Below are 16770 nucleotides of genomic sequence, written 5' to 3'. Positions count from 1 at the left end.
TATCACTAGACAAGCATTTCCAATTTGCCCCATTCCATTCAAAACAATGACGCTGCAGGCGGGTTACGCCCACACTCGGGCCTTAATGTACATATGGACCGAGCTGCTTATCTTTCCTAAGGTTAGTCCTAATATTTAGTCCTATAATATAGTCCTAAATGTTAAGCTCTTCATATATTCTATCCATGTCTACCATTTATCCCTATTGGTCCCCGACAAGCTTTTCCACGTAGCTTCCTTCTTGGAGGGTCGAGAGTTAGTTTGATACTCCGTACCCCTCTTCACTTTGCTTTCCTTTTTTTAAACCCCTGGATTATTTTTCCAGGGCTACAAGCGTCGCGACGTTAGCTTCCTGCAATCATGGGTCTTGGAGTACTGGAAGATAAGAAGCTCGCGCATGTCCCAGGTAAGACTCCTCTAGCCTTACCCGCCAAGACGCGATCAAACCCAGTGTTGCTCACAACTTCAAACCTCCAGGCACCTCCGATATCTACGAACAAGACAGCGATGCGAGCGAACAGACCCCAGGCGCCTCAGGTTTAAAATGCGACTTGTCGGGCAAGCAGCCGATTATCCTTGTCCCGCAGCCGAGCGATGACCCAAACGACCCATTGGTATGTTCCAGAGAGCATCGGACTCCAAGACTTGGTTCCACAAGCACACAAGCGCTGACCCAAACGGTCTTGTTAGAATTGGCCGTTATGGCGACGCGATATCATTCTTGCCATCCTCTCCTTCGTGACCATCCTCTGCACAACCCTAAGCTCCATCCTAGCCGCAAATACAGTCACCATCGCAGATTACGAGGAAATTACGTTCACAGATGCCGCCCTGTTGACTGGTTATCACCTATGCGGTGTTGGTGTGGCAGGAATTCTCATTGTGCCAACGGCTCGAGTCTGGGGCAAACGTCATCTGTTCCTGATCGGGCATGTCTTGATGATTATCAGCTGCATCTGGGCCGGGGTCAGTGGTAAGAACCATAATAGTCTCATATGGGCACGGATATTCCAGGGTGTTGCATTGGCGCCGTTCGAGGCGTTGGTCAATGCCTGTGTTGGAGATCTTTATTTTGTTCATGTGAGTTGGGCCTTCGTTTCCCTGCAGATTTAAGGTATGAGGAGACTGATAAAGACCATATAGGAACGAGGAAAGCGGATGGCTGTATCCAACGTTGCTCTGTTTGGTGCCGCCTTCCTGACTCCTGTTGTGGTCGGCAAAATCACCAAGTCCATGGGTTGGCAGTGGTCTTTCTACTTTGTGGCAATTTTTCTCGGTGCTTCATTGCCGCTGATGTTCTTTTTCGTGCCCGAAACTGCTTTCCGACGCTCCGACTACTTGAACACCGACTTCAAGCGAAGCGGCGGGCACGGCGAGTCCATGGAGTCCCACGTTTCGCTCAGCGGAGTTTCCAACGATGACACGAAGGAGCTTAGACCAGGCCCAAACGAAAGTTCAAAGACCGAAGCCGCGACAACGGTCCCCGAGAAAGATTCCTTCGCTCAATCACTCAGGCTCTTCAATGGGCGGAAGACAGATGAAAGCTTCTTCAAGCTGCTCCTTCGCCCATTCCCGTTGTTCTTCCATCCCGGAATCTTTTGGGTAAGCAGCCCACTTCACATTTGATTTCACTCACTGATAAACTTCCAGGCTTGTCTGATCCAAGGCGCTGTGATTGGATGGGCGGTATTCGTCGGTGTAGTTCTAGCAATTGTGTTTCTCGGACCTCCGATGTGGTTTGAGGAAGACAAAACCGGATATCTTTACACAGGGGCCTTCATAGGTTCCATTGTGGGCCTTGTTCTCTCTGGACTGCTTTCTGATTCTATTAACAAGTTGATGATCCGGCTCAACCACGGCAAATATGAGCCTGAGTTCCGGATCCTCTTGGTGATCCCCCAACTCGTTTTCTGCGGCATCGGACTTTACGGGTTCGGGTGGACTGCAGACGATGTGATGCACTATGGCTGGCTGCTGCCAGACGTCTTCTTTGCATTCTTGATCGCCGGCATGGTGATGGGGGCAGTCGCTGCTTCACTCTATATCGTAGATGCTCATCGTATGTGGACTACCAGGTCTTGTGTGGAAGCGATTGCTGACAGTACTAGGCGAGATGGCCATCGAGGCATTTACCTGCATGCTGGTTTTCAAAAACATGTTCAGCTTTGTCCTGACGTTCTTCGCCTATACATGGTTTGCCCACGGAGGCATCAAGCATACCATGACTGTCATCGGTAGCATCCAAGTCGGTATCTGCCTGCTGAGCGTTCCCATGTGTAAGTTTCACTAGCTGTGCAGCATTGGTCTTCTTTCTTCACCTAGCTAATTGGTTTCGGGTATAGATGTCTTCGGGAAATGGAACCGGTCTTTCTTTGCCCGTCATGACATCCTTGAGATGCTTCATCTCCGGTAATGCTGGTAACGCCACAACACTTCAGCAATTCAAGGGGTGGGTATTTATGATCTTACGTGACATGAGTGATAGAGCAAGTATGTGCTATCGGATCTTACATCTTTTTACACACTTTGATGCCAAGATCAACCGGATCACAACATTTACATACGGAACTAGGCTCGCTAGGCGACGATTTTAGCCGATGGAAGCGCGCATTTTTACAGTCATAGGATTATTGACACGACTATAAGATTGCCTGTTTCTTAATTGGTATGTGGCGTGATCGGATACATATTAGTTGAGCGTTTTTCGCATTTAATCAATTGTGCATCCTTTAGCATCCAACATTGGTCAATTAAAAGACCATGCCAGACCATCTACTATGCCGCGGAAGGATTCTTGGTGAATAAGTAGGGATAATCAGGAAATATCTTACTTTATTTTCTTTTCAGGTCATCTAACCCATATGTAGATCCATGTGACTGCGAGTATTGCTTCTCACTTCCTGAACAATGACCTCGGCGTTGTCTTTTTACTCGAATAGACCAATACCTCGGCATAGATCTATTCGGCGCTCTACCTGACACAATTACTCGATACCTCAACAGGACCTACTCTGCAGTAAGGCCTGTTAGGCAACAGTACGGTTGAGAGTACAGATCGTTGACACCTGTGGATTATAAGGCAAGTATACCTGGAACCCTTCTAACCTAACTGTGACCAGTTTGCAGTGCGTAGCTAAACAAGAATCAACCTAAAGGCGCACAAAACTTAACAATGAAAACCGGTCCGTCTTTATACCCAAAGACGATGGTGTCATCTGTGATGGCAGAAACAGACATATTCACGATACTCGCGAGGGAGCCATAATACCTTTTCGCCTCCAAATTTGACCCAGTCGTTTTTCAGGGAGATCTGAAAGTCAGATTTGTGTGGAATTGGGGGTCTCTCCGGCGAGAAAGCTACTGACTCGACCCAACCGCAATCGCCCTCGACAGTTTGCAGCTCTGAGTCAGTCTGGGCATCCCAGACCTTAATAGTATCATCGGAACAACATGAGATGATCCTCTGGCCGTCCAGTGAGAATGCCACTGATCAAATTGGACAAGAATAGTTATGGGCTTGCAGCCCTAAGCCTATCTACGCATCCCAGAGCTTAATACTCTTATCGTAAGAACCTGAGATAATCCTCTGGCCATCCCGTGAAAAGGCCACCGAAGAAACTAGCTCAGAATGGCCCTTGAGGATCTGCGGCTCCATACCCCAGGATTTTTCTACTCGTGGTAGGACTGATATCCAACTGGACCGTTGGCTGTTGAAGAGCCTTCTGATAGTACTGCTCCTAGGGGCGAATACAAGTGCTGAACAGTAGACTTATAGTGGAGCCTTGTTGATAACTTGGACATTCTTAAGAATGAATCGATTGGCATCCTGTAACAAACCCGCACATTCTAGATCCATATTGCTCTAGTAGGATTTTAGTTGCTGCTAACAGGTAGGTCAGGGTGAGACTCACCTCTAGATTTGACTGTAGAGCATTTATGATCCCAACAGCCTTTGATGCAAGTCCTAGTAAGCTCATTGCCTCGCCTCTAACCAGTGAAGGAAAGGCGCTTTCAAGAAGGAGAACACTTCCATTCTAGACGCAACAGATCCACTTTGCTCGAAATGATACACCCAATAGCTGGAGGGAAACCCACGGTCAATCCAAGGGAGACGACCGCCCATGCGCTTGCGGCATGATGGGTGGGATCAAACGCAACCACTGTGCTAACGATGTCTTTGAAGGATAAGGCAGCGTTGAGTATCTTTCGTGAGAGCTTTCGGAGGTCAACGTCTTCTCCTGTTGACCACTTGATTGTTATTCCCGCTTGCTGGTATTCCTTGTAATAATCCTCTAATGTCTATGTGTTCGAGCTCCCTAAAGGTACCCAGGTAATGGCAGGTATTGTAATGGGTCCGTGCTCATTAGTGGAGATCGTCACGATTTCCACAGATCGGTAACGTACAGTACAGCGACACCGAGGAAATAAAATACAGGGAAATACCTCAGAGGGCAGTGGGGTCCAATTAGTTAACTAGTATTTTCTTCCAAGGTTAGGTCCTTCAGTCACATTTTGATATGATTCTTTCTATCACTTCTTCTCCTTGACATCCACCATGTCTATCCTCAAACTACCCTCGGAACTTCTTATGAGCATCGCGGAATCTTTAGAATCTCGTGACTTGAATGCGCTTCTTCGATGCCACTCTTATCTCTTTAAGACACTCAACGACTACCTGTACCGGCTTAATGTACAGCACCACGACGCATCCGCGCTGTACTGGGCGGCTTCTTCTGGATCTGATAATACCCTTCAGCGGCTTCTTCACGCCGGCGCAAACGTCCTATGGGACTCTCCATACTTTGCCTGCTCGGTCCAAAAACCTGCAACACGTCTAAGAGAATTTATCTGGGAAGAAAATATGAAGGAGCATCCTATATCCTATGCGGCAGCGCAAGGGCACCTCAATATCGTGGAGCACCTCCTTGATTTAGGCGTCGATATAAATTATCGAGACGCTGATGGCTTAACCCCTCTTGCCCTAGCAGCACGCGAAGGCCATTTTGCTCTAGTTCGCGCACTCCTCGACCGAGGCGCAAAACAACTGTCAAAAGACAAAATGGGTCAATATCCACTCGCTCAGGCGGCCTCAAGGGGCCATCATAGTATTGAAGATTACCTCTTTGAGAAGCTACGTCAATACCCCCATGGCAAAACAAACCCTGAGTTAGATCTCTACTGGATGTTGAAATACGCCGCCGAACGCGGTGATGACGATCGCATACGATACCTTCTCTCCCAAGGCGCCGACGTCAACTTTCAACTGCCTATAGAGAGTCAGTCCCCTCTTTGTGGGGCGCTCGATCTTGCTCCGCTTCCATTAAGCACGACCAAACTGTTATTAGAAGCTGGGGCCGACCCCAACAGGAAGCCATCTCGATCCATCAATTATCAACCGGGGAGACCATCAAAATCACTGGCTCCACTCACGCTGGCTATGCACAGAGATGACAGCTTCAGCCTTATCAAGCTGCTGATACAGTACGGTGCTGATGCAGAAGATCAAAGCCTGGCATTACGCATTGCCATACAATATCGGAAGGCTCCTGAATTTCGTTTCCTGGTTGATAACGGGGCAAGGTTGGATGCGAGAAGTCGTGGAAAACGTGGAACGTCCTTCGCTTGGATGGGTATCAACTCTGGGTATCAACCCATCATTGATATTTGTTTAGAACATGGTATTAGCCCTGATATACGGTCCTGATCGAAACAGGGCGAAATAAGCGGCTATGGGGCACACATTTTGTGTTCGGCCAAAGGAATTGTGTCAATTACATGGCTCCTAGCCTCTCTTCGTCTCTTTCTTTTGTGTTTTGCTTTGATTTTCAGATTTTGTCGAGCTGTGTACAATATGATTCCATGGAGCAAAGGTTCGCGGGCGGAAATAATGAGTCTACTCGCGATATAGATCCATCGATTATGGTTCGAAACAAGAATAATCTGTGAATACTGCGTTTGATGCAGAAAATTGCTGATGTATATAAGAACATTGAAGATTTCTAACATCTGTCCACACGACTTATAGAAAGCTTCTCACATGGGCTTCTACCGTCACTAATCCTTCGTCAATCCTCGCCAATCCTCGCCAATCCTCGAAAACCTTTGCCAAGTGTAGAAAGAGCTTTCCGATAGAGACTGGCTTTATGCCACCTTTTTAGGATCCCGGCAAATTCCATTTCCCCAATTGCCTTTCGCACTAAGGTAAAGACCTAGAATGAATGGCAGCATTAGTCCAGCGATCAGGAGAGGGCTTCAATGGACCACAATAACGCTCACCAGAAAGGAAAAACATCGACGTATCTGGAAACCCCGATTAGCTCTGCAAAATGGGAGTAATTATCAAGTGAGAATCATACCGGCATTATCAAGGGGACGAATGTCTTTGTTTCTTGCGGCTCCTTTTGGTTGGGCTACATCCTTGTCTTCGTCTGCAAGTTTTGTGAGGAGGTCCCACTCGTAAGCATCATCGTCATCTGGGTCCTCCTGGCCCACCTTTCTATCGTCTGCATGTCAAAAGCAACATAGCTGTCAGAAATCTCTTCAATCTAAGCGAGGCAAAGGAAATGGACTTGTCTGGCTTACCAAGAACACTGGCGCCAAAGAAAGCTTGCGCGTGAGTGAGCTCATGCAGAAGCACACTCTCGGGGGTCTCGTTCACTATATCGTCGATTGTCTCACCCAGAAGACTCTTCAGCGCCTTCGATTGCTTTGTTGCGAGAGTATCCTTGCCCTGCCACTCATTCCAAGCTTTTGGACAAATAGTCATGTAGTCTTTGCTCTTGTTCGTACTAGTGGTCACAAAGGCGAGGGTTTCTTTATCCCCATTGGCCTCTAGGCATATATCGGTAGGGTTCTCGGTCAGAGTTGGGTGGGCCAACGGGTCGCCTTGCAAGACCATTATAGCTATTATAGGTCGCAAGATTAGATGGTTTCTATCTTGGAAACGGAATTTCGTGGTGTGTGACTCACCGTCGCCATCTTTACTTTTCTTGCCGCTGTCCTGCCAATCGGTCCCGTCACAATAAATATCGAAGTGGAACTGATTCCTAGAAAGACCTTGGTCGTACTTTCCCACGAAATCTAAGGATATACATCAGGTCTGCCCGGTCCACGAAAGTCTGTATCCGATTTGACTTGACCTACCGGACAGTATCTGGAGCTTTCTTTTGGCGTTATCAACCTTGGCTTTCTTTTTCAGATCAAACATTCCATAAAGGCTTTGGTAAATATCGACGTATGATTTTTCAGTGGGTAGCATCTTCTTGCGATCCTTGTTCAGGGCTTTCTCGATGGTTGGGATTGTCTTTTTTGCATCGGAGACCTATTCAAGATGTTAGCTCATTGGTGTGATGATCAGGGAGAGGCCAAGCCCAAAGTTTAGCAAAGGTGAAACATTGTTTTCATTGAAGACTCACCATTTTCGACATGTCATCAAACGTAGTCTCGAAGAATTTCTCTTTTCCCGCACACGAATCAGCCAAACGAATATTTGTATACTTCCCAGGCGAGGTCCAGGTCTGCCCGCCCGGAGCTCGCTTCTCTAAATCAATGGACGAAGTAGTCTGGTTGAAGTCAAATGGAAGACCTTGCGCAAGTTGTAAAATGTCCGAGAAGAATAATAGATGGCCAATGATGACCAGCAAGGCCCTTCCTGGAGGACCAAAGACCATCACCATCGTCAAAAGAGTGTAAGATTCGACGGCTTGATAGCAAAAGAATGTGTTCAAAGAAAAAAATGCCTAAAGAGTGTTCAAAAAGAGTGAAAGTGTAGAGCATACAATATGGATGGTGAAGGTCTGCGCTCCATAAGAGTCTATTTCACAATTCACTAACTACTGACTTGCCGTGCTCTACAGGCATCCCTTGGCTAGGTACGGGCCCAGTTCTAACAATACATAGTCCATGTATTTGGCCCCTTTGAGAGTTTGACAGTCTTCTTGTTTCCAACCCTTTCATTGATGAGGATCGTCTGTATCGACCATAAAATCCCTCATACGTTGTCCATAGATAACCGCATAGTCCCATAAAGGGGGCGAGGAGATATAGTGCATGTCGCACGTTGGGGCCAAAATACACGGATACCGGATTTTGAGGCCCGAGGCGATCGAAGAGCCTGCAGTGGGTCCCCAATGCTTAGTACATGGAAAATTGCATCAATTGACAAATCGCGGGCTTTAAAATACCCAATGCGGTCTAGCGCTGTTCGAATTTCCTATTGTGGCAACCCAGCCGTTCTCAAGGGAACCCACATGGAACCCACATGGTATCCATCCGCCCCGGCCCCCAACTATATCCACTTTAAACTACACGATATGTACCTACCTAGGTAGGTATGTATTCGGCAACCAGAATGCTGTATTTTTAGTATTGGCTCCATGTAGAACTAATTTACATTGTATGCACCCAATTTTCTTATCACCAGCCTCGCTTGTGCATACCCCATTAAGCAGATCGACCGAGTTGGCTGTGGCAGTGAACTCGTAAAGGACTCGATTTTACATGCTCGTTAGTATGTAAACTTTCTGTTATGATACCGTTACGGATCTGGGAAAACATATAGAGGCAATGACACGAATGAAACCCACCATGCCAGCTTTTGAAACGGATGGGATATTGTATAGTTTAGTGGTTTTCCACAATTAATATGAGGATACCCGCTCTGTCTTAGGAACCATGTTTTAACTTCACAAAGTCGATTCAAATTTCGCTTTTCATTTTCCTTGCATAGTCTACCGAGGAAACACACCAACAACCCCCCATCCAGCATGATGCTCAAATCCAACTTGCTCATCCATTCGCTAGTACTAGGTGCGGCTGCTGCAGCCAGCCAAGGTGACTGGACGAATGGTCCCAAGGCGACTGGCACAAATGACCCTAATGCTGCCGTCGGATGTGACTACTGGGCGAATGATGTCCAGTCCAGTGACACCTGCGACGCGCTGGTTGATTTCTTTGGAATTACCCAAAAGCAGCTCGTCTCCTGGGTAAGCTCACCCGAGCTCTATTTGCTTTATCTCGAATACGACTTGCCAACTGACGCATGCTCAGAACCCCTCCTTGAAGCTTGACTACTGTGTCCTGGTCCCTGGATGGAGCTACTGCGTTTCTGGTCCGGCTGCAGCTACTTCTTCAACAAGTGGTGCCGCCAATACTCCAGCGGGTACCCTCAGCTACAGTGGCACTGCTGCACCAACCCAGAGTGGCATTGCCAAGTCCTGCACCAAATACCACCTGGTGCAGAACGGTGACTCTTGCAACAGCATTCAGGATAAGTATATGACCTTTACTCTAGGTCAATTCTACAGCTGGAATCCGTAAGTTCATGGTTGCGCACCTTTGAGCATGGATCGTCTAACATTAATAGTTCAATCTCAAAAGGCTGCAAAGGCTTAAAGAATGGTGACTTTGTCTGTGTTGCTGTCAAGTCCTCTTCATCTACCTCTGCCTCTCCAACTGGATCTTCGGCTGCTACTACCACCACCTCGGCTTTCCCAACCCAGACCGGAGTGGTTAAAGATTGTGAGTTTCTTTCCCCATCGCATCTCTCCTAACGTGAGACTTACTAACAAATGGGACCTAGGCACCCATTGGCACTTTGTTTCTGGGGATGATGACTGCACCTCGATCCGGAGCGAATATGACCTCACCCCGGCTCAATTCTATCATTTGAACCCTGCCACTGGATCTAAATGCACTAATCTTTGGCGCAAGACCAATGTCTGTGTAGCTGGACCCGGTAAGTTTTATCCAATCATTATTAGGTTTGATGCCTGGGCCAGGTCTAACGTGAAGACAGAAGCCTCATCCTCCGCTTGAGCAGGGTTTGTGATTGAGAAGCCGCTGAGACGTTAGAGTTATTCATTTTCGAATAAGACTTGAAGATTTATTGCCATTACAATATTTACAACCCCCCAAAAAATGATCGTCCCACATTAAGAGGACAAGGTAAGAGCACAGAACATTCAGTATAAGAGAGTTAAAGCATACGAATATTCAAGCACAAGAACATTAGAACACAAGGAGTAAATTCATATACAATGTTCAAGACAGACTAGGACCAAAATCAGCCCCCTTGCGCTCTCTATCAGTCCGAGAGCACTATAGCAGTGTAGAGGCCCCAAGGAAAAGTGCGGCAACTGCAAAAGCATGGCCCTGACTAGGTGTAAGGCTCGTTGCAACACCTGATTGTGTGGCAGAGGCTGAGCTAGTAGTGCCCGAGGCTGTGCTAGTAACAGTGGTCGTTGCAGAGGCTGGAGCAGACCCCGTAGAAGCGGAACTATGGAGCGTAGGCGCCTCGGTCCCCATGCCTGCCGCATTGCTGTTGGTCGAGCTTGAGCTAGCAACACAATAGCTCCAGCCCTCGATCAGGACACAATGATCTTTCAGCAGCGATGGGTTCTGTGGAGAAGTCAGTTGTGATAAAAGCTGGGGGCCAGCAAGATATTAATTGCTCACCCATTCGTGCAATTGCAAATAGTCGATGTCAAATTTGCTCTGCAGTGCCTTGCAGCTATCGTGGGAGGCAATATCATTGGCCCAGCGAATACATTTCGAAGTCACGCCAGGATCAGTCATGCCAGTAGATTTATCTCCGACTTTCCATGCATTTGCTGCTTGCGCAACCAAGGCGGCGAGCATTGCGATGTTCAACTTCATGATGATTACCAGATTCAACAAAAAGAATGATAATTATGGTAAAACAGGAGGATAGCAAGAAGCTGGAGTTAGAACAAGTTACTTTTCACCCCTAAAGCCTATCACAACGAAGGAGAGGGATTCAGGGATGAGACCCAACTCGCTTGCATATACCCATATTCTGAAGAAGTGTTGAATAATAAGTGGGCCCATTAGTCTATGTAGTTTCTATGTAGGCGTGTATGATTCGGATACCGTGAGTGTTGTAGTCCGTAAACTATGTGTAAACGCGTAGGTAGAGGCCCAAGAGCTGCTTCGAGCACGAATAGGACCGCGCGGCACCAAACTCACCGAAGCCATGTAAAATTTCAAACTTAGCGTCTTCTTTCGGCCCCCGACGATCATATAGATGGTGTTGTATCAATGTGGATCTTGACCCACCACCCACCCGGCTTGGTATCAGAGCCTCCCGAAAATGCCGTCCTTGGCCCCCGGCCCCCAAACATCGTCTATGCATAAGAAGTAGTGATCTTCAGGTACTGAACAGATGAGGATGTATGAAATTCCAATACCCATCCAAGACGAATTCTTCAAGAGGCCCCACGTATTTTGGCACATCCACCGTGATACTGTATTCGAAATACCTCCTCAAATGTATTCAAATGCTCTTAGAATGGAATGAGCCTCGTTAGTTGATTCGAAAGTGGTTTATATAGGAAGACCCCAAGCAATCGACTTTTCCAATCGCTTTGTCCAACACATTCTTTTGCTTGAAGCCACACTCTTTTTCAAAGCTATTGTCATTCTTTTCAAGGGGAAAGAAAACATGCGTTTCCTTTCCGCGGCCAAGGCTCTTGCCTTGTTTCCTTTATTTTGCGATCTAGTCCTGGGTGCTAAAGGTACCAGTGGCACTTGCTCAAAAGACAAGAAGTGTGACACAGGTTGCTGTAGCAAAGAGGGCTACTGCGGCTTCGGTCCCAACTTCTGCAGCGATGATGTTTGCATCTCGAATTGTGATGCTCAGGCCGAGTGTGGAAGTAAGTTTGCAATATTTAAGGGGTGCCATTTACAACCTTGGAAGGCAGAATCTGACATTAAAATAATAGAATATGCTCATGTTGCCAACTCAACATGTCCCTTAAATGTTTGCTGTTCTGAATTTGGGTAAGAACTGTCACTTAGTTGATCTGAGCTTGTGTATATGCTAACGCCGTGAAAATCCAGATTCTGCGGTACCAGTTCGGACTTCTGTGGTAAGGGCTGCCAAAGCGGATGCGACGATGTCAAACAACCGTATGCTCTCTTTCCCTACTATCTTTGCTTTCTCAATCGGTGAAATTGAAGCTAACACGAAAGTAGCTCATGCTCGGGAACCTCCAGCAAAGATGTCTATGCTGGTTACTTCGAAGCTTGGAACTATGAGCGCTCATGCGATACCATGACGCCTTCAGATATTGATATCAACCCATGGACAGTACGTGAATATTTTTATTTCCCGGGTAAAATCCTGTGCTCACATGATTCTCTCTTTTAGCACCTCTTTTATAGCTTTGCTGCTATTAACACTGATGACTCAACTATCGAAACCACGTACGATCATGACGATGAATATATCGAAGAATTAATGGATCTCAAGAAGAAGAAGCCTTCACTTAAGACTTTTATCTCCGTCGGTGGATGGGATCTTGGAGGCGAACCTTTCTCCGACATGGTTCGCTTCCGTGGACTGCGCAAATCTTTCATTGACTCTGCCATTGAATTCATGGAGGACAGGGGATTTGATGGAATTGATATTGACTGGGAATATCCTACTGCTGAGGATCGAGGTAAGCATTGATCTGCTTGATTTCATGGTTCGAAGAATAACTGCTAACTGCTGAATTTGTTAGGTGGTCGCGATGAGGACAAGGAGAACTTCGTCACCTTCATGAAGGAGCTAAAGGAGGCCTGTGGTAGCTCCTATAGCATTACCGCGACTCTTCCCACTTCCTACTGTACGATATCAAGATTTGGACCCTCTGATATTGGAATGTGGCTAATACCTTCTTTTTTTTCTTGCAGGGTACCTGAAGGGATTCGATGTAAAGGCCCTGTCTGAATATGTCGACTATTTCAACTTCATGTCTTACGATATCCATGGCACTTGGGATGGTAATACCAAGTGGACAGAGTCGGTGGTCAACCCTCACACCAACCTCACTGGTGAGATGTTCTTACCCCAGCCCTGGTCTTCTGCTCTAACCACATGTCTCAGAAATAAAGGAAGGTCTGGATCTCCTTTGGCGAAATGACGTTGACCCTGCTAAGGTCATGCTTGGTCTTGGATTCTATGGACGCTCCTTCACGCTGAAGGATAGCTCGTGCGCGGAGCCCGGATGTGCCTTCGATAAGACCCAGGACTCTGCTGGTGGTGGAAAGGCAGGCAAATGCACCGAAACCACCGGCATTCTGACTGACTACGAGATCAATCGAGTTATCAAGGAGCATAACCCCGATGTGGTCTACAACGAGGAGGCCGCTGTCAACTGGATGACATGGGATACTAATCAATGGTATGTCATGAAACAAGAGGATCCATATGTCAAGGGCTAACGAATCAAAGGGTTTCATTTGATAACTCCAAGACACTCAAGCAGAAGGCCGATTTTGCGAATAGTAAGTGTCTTGGTGGGCTCTTCGCTTGGACAATTGACGAAGGTGGACCGGGCTCCTCTGCAAACCCCAACGACCTTGACCCTAAGGACGCCTCAATGGAAGGGGCAAGTACACAGGGCGATGATTCTGGCACTGGCGACTTCTACGTGGACGGCTCCATCGTCGAATCTAAGAGCGATTCAAAGAGTGATGCAAACGTCGCAACAGCAATTGCTCCCGTCAATATCATCGTTGCACCTTCCTCATTGGCTACCCCAACGATCTTCTCAGTCGATCCTTTGGTGACTCCTCTTGAAGTCGCCTGGACCACAACCAAGACCGTGACTGTCTCAGGTCAGCCTACGGTCACAGCGACTATTGCTCGTACTATCCAGACCACCACCTTCTCGATTCCCCCTATTACCGCGAGCAGCATCCCCTGGTGGAACTGGAACATCACAGGAACTGATCTCACCAGGGACTCTCAGACTCTGTTCCCCAGTTTCACGCTGGATCCCATCACATTCAGGGACAGGCCAAGTCCCCAGTCGAGTAGCGGTGGTGTCAACGGAACATTTATGACACACACAGGCACCGAGGACCGGACATTTGTCCCTCCCCCTGGCCCTGGTCAACCACTTCTCTGCCTCCTCATATTCCCACTCCAGTCGTCACATGGACTCAAGGAGGCCCTCCGGCCCCTACTTGCACTTCAAACTGTGGCAGCAAGTGCAAGTCTTTCTGTGACACGCCATGCTTGCTAGACTGTAGCGACCCAGTCGCCAACAACAACTGGAAGGACCCTGCGGATCCCACTCCTCCGTCACACAATCCATGCAGTGGTCCAGACTGCAAGGGCAAAAAGTGCGAAGGAGATCTATGTGTCAAGAAAGGCTGCACCGGTCCTGACTGCGACAAACCATCCCATACCTGCCTCGGATCTGACTGCGAGCCCACCGCATGCATTGGTGCCGATTGCCCCGATTCGGGCGAATGTGACGGAGATGACTGCGACACCCACGGCTGCAGGGGCGGCGACTGTAACGGCAATGGACGCTGTACTGGACCCGATTGCGTTTCCCTGGGCTGTATCGGTCCTGACTGTAATCCGGGGACGGGAGAGTGTACCGGACCCAATTGCCGCAAGGTCAGCTGCTCAGGTCCACACTGCGAAGACGGTAAATGTACCGGTGAAGGATGTGAATCCGAGGATGATGATTGCGAATCTAAGGAGGCAGATACTTGCACAGAGTTCATCACTTCCTCCAAGGTTTCATCTACCTACAGCACGGAGACCTCCACTAAGTGTCAGACCATCACCGCTTGCGATGCCACAGCCACAACAACAACTTCCACGATTAGTACTACCATGTCTCCACAAGCTGCTTGGAGGTATAATGCCTGGAGTGTCGATGACGCTGCCATTACTAGCGACGCTAGCTCTCTTGACGAGGAGTTCTCCTCTGTCTATGCCACCAGCACTAGTACCTCTACCTCCACGACTGAAGCTACCACAACGACCGACGACACCGCCACAACGACGACAAGCAACCAGTACACTCCTTCTGAATCTTCAACAACATGTGGTCACGGCCAAACCATGTGCCATCTTTTTGTGAGCAACTTACATGGATTCTGTGATGTTGCGAAGAGCTACATCAGAGGTGATGATATCTACGGGTAAGTCACTTCCCTTATAAAGTCCTGCCAATAAGGTCTCTATTGCTAACGTGACTCGAAACTAGTACCACAAAGGGAAGGAAGTCTGGAGAGTGCTATACAGATGGCAAGCACGCTTCGGGTGGGTGTGGCGTCTTCATTAAAGGAGACGGCTGTGAAGTCAAGGGAACTACTATGCAAGCGTAAGTTTCACTCCAGCAGCAACTCAGACATTGATAATAACCTCATTTCAGGGCTTATGACCATATTTTCGATGACTGTGACCACGCTTGTGGTCATGCGTACTTTGATAATGGCTGCGAGATGAAGGTCGACTATGTCACCGGGTGTCACACTTCAAATAACTGAGATGTTGTAAAAAGCCTTTCACTTTCAGAATATATTTCCTTGTTGGTACTGTGTACACATGTAGGGTGCAGGTGGATATAGCCATTAATCCAGACGTTGTGCCAAGCCCACCGGTGGGCCACACTCGACCACAGCATTTATTTTACATCCACGGATGTTCTCATAATACCTAATTTGGCCATACGGGGTACGCTGTAATTATCTTGATATCATAAAAAATTGACACTATGGCCTCTGTGGCGCAATGGTAGCGCGTACGACTCCTATACAAAGTCACTGGTAATCGTGAAGTTCCAAGTTCGAGTCTTGGCTGAGGTGTTTTTTTACCTCTGTCTCTTTTCTTTCTTCTTTTCTTCTTTTCTTTCTTCTTTTCTTCTTTTCTTTCATCGAATTTCGTTTTTGTGGTCTAGGCGATTAAGGAAGCTCTCTTAGGGGCACGGCGAAAACCCGCAGACGGTAGGGCCGTCTAGCCTATTACCGGCCTTTCCCTAGGCTAGACGGCCTTTCCCAAAAGACTGATAGGGACCAAACTTCCGTCAGTTACTAACTACCTATGCCCCGCTGGTATTCTTTTTTTCCTCTCTCTCTAGCCAGTGGAGGGTTTATAGCCTGGCAGGTGATCTATGCGTTGGAACGGCGTTTCGAGAGTAAGTTTCCTGACTGTACTCCGTATCAAAAGCTTGCTCTAGGTCCTTTGTTATGTATATGGGGTAGGGGCCGTTATTTTAAAACCAGTATAGGACGAACTCAGATATATACCTAGATAATAGCGACTATTAATGTGTTTAGAGCCTCCACAAGAGCCTAGATAGCGCATTAGTCTGCCGCCTATAGTAGTTTGGATGACCGCTCACGATGATCAACTAACGTATCCCCGGGGTATCTATTATGCTACGATCTAGTAGAAAGCCCTATCTAGGTCCAGGCTTCAGCAGGAAAACCTAGCTAGGTATTTCGTCTACTCCGCTCTGGCCGTGTTTCGGCAGCTAATTCTATTAGAAGAGATCATACGCGTAGTTTACAGGTAGTACCCAGGGTTTTCTACTCTCTGCTGCTGGATACGTCTATATGAAGGTCGCATTGACTCACTTTCCTCTGACGCATTAAGCGCCGATTATATTCCGCGTCATATTACCGAATTTATGGAGCAGTCGTTGGACTTCTGGGGGTTGACCGTCTTGTCTTTCTTGGCAAAGGTCTATGGTACGGCGAAGCACAAGACTTTGGTAAGGTCATGGGGTCATACGTTGGACTTTCATGGCTACATGTGCAATTTTGTCCTCAGATTACTACATTAACATTGTAGATATTCTTTATGGGGACTTCATCGCCCTTCAAGATTCCAATAAAATCTAGCTAGTTATGTCATGAAACCCTTGGCGAATCTGCCTTGTTATTAAGGCTAACATCACTGCTCAATCAATGTACCTACCTAGTTATGTAGTTGCTTACCTACCGAGGTAGGTACTCTTG

The 16770-nt window shown here is 47.5% G+C and overlaps 6 protein-coding genes across 6 annotated transcripts; 4 read left to right on the top strand and 2 right to left on the bottom strand.

The window, feature by feature from the left end:
• Positions 1–360: 360 nt before the first annotated feature.
• N7489_006042 (putative MFS transporter) lies at positions 361–2413 on the top strand (the record flags this gene model as incomplete). The annotated part of the gene is made up of 7 exons (XM_056711792.1): positions 361–406; positions 478–614; positions 691–1080; positions 1144–1602; positions 1651–2059; positions 2109–2276; positions 2343–2413. 7 exons carry the CDS (start codon positions 361–363, stop codon positions 2411–2413), a joined length of 1680 nt encoding a protein of 559 aa, XP_056565507.1.
• Positions 2414–4555: 2142 nt separating this feature from the next.
• On the top strand, positions 4556–5704 carry N7489_006041 (ankyrin repeat domain-containing protein; the record flags this gene model as incomplete). Its single annotated transcript, XM_056711791.1, has 1 exon — positions 4556–5704. The coding sequence occupies one exon, from the start codon at positions 4556–4558 to the stop codon at positions 5702–5704; it is 1149 nt and encodes a 382-aa protein (XP_056565506.1).
• Positions 5705–6141: 437 nt separating this feature from the next.
• On the bottom strand, positions 6142–7676 carry N7489_006040 (uncharacterized protein; the record flags this gene model as incomplete). The annotated part of the gene is made up of 7 exons (XM_056711790.1): positions 6142–6209; positions 6277–6300; positions 6357–6503; positions 6583–6903; positions 6970–7080; positions 7144–7321; positions 7416–7676. The coding sequence occupies 7 exons, from the start codon at positions 7674–7676 to the stop codon at positions 6142–6144; spliced, it is 1110 nt and encodes a 369-aa protein (XP_056565505.1).
• Positions 7677–8765: 1089 nt separating this feature from the next.
• On the top strand, positions 8766–9735 carry N7489_006039 (uncharacterized protein; the record flags this gene model as incomplete). The annotated part of the gene is made up of 4 exons (XM_056711789.1): positions 8766–8984; positions 9049–9314; positions 9365–9519; positions 9581–9735. Coding segments are annotated over 4 exons (795 nt in total), but the record flags the coding sequence as incomplete, so codon positions are not given.
• Positions 9736–10098: 363 nt separating this feature from the next.
• N7489_006038 (uncharacterized protein) lies at positions 10099–10656 on the bottom strand (the record flags this gene model as incomplete). Its single annotated transcript, XM_056711788.1, has 2 exons — positions 10099–10398; positions 10456–10656. The coding sequence occupies 2 exons, from the start codon at positions 10654–10656 to the stop codon at positions 10099–10101; spliced, it is 501 nt and encodes a 166-aa protein (XP_056565503.1).
• An 805-nt stretch (positions 10657–11461) lies between these two features.
• On the top strand, positions 11462–15297 carry N7489_006037 (uncharacterized protein; the record flags this gene model as incomplete). The annotated part of the gene is made up of 12 exons (XM_056711787.1): positions 11462–11672; positions 11742–11799; positions 11860–11928; positions 11995–12109; positions 12170–12461; positions 12525–12629; positions 12697–12837; positions 12890–13187; positions 13238–13939; positions 14041–14949; positions 15015–15131; positions 15183–15297. 12 exons carry the CDS (start codon positions 11462–11464, stop codon positions 15295–15297), a joined length of 3132 nt encoding a protein of 1043 aa, XP_056565502.1.
• Positions 15298–16770: the final 1473 nt, after the last annotated feature.

The sequence above is a fragment of the Penicillium chrysogenum genome (genome assembly GCF_028827035.1).
Source record: "Penicillium chrysogenum strain IBT 35668 chromosome Unknown utg000004l_segment0_segment0, whole genome shotgun sequence".
Lineage (NCBI taxonomy): Eukaryota > Fungi > Ascomycota > Eurotiomycetes > Eurotiales > Aspergillaceae > Penicillium > Penicillium chrysogenum.
Note: the sequence above shows the minus strand (reverse complement) of the source record. Positions and strands in the feature narration are given on the sequence as shown.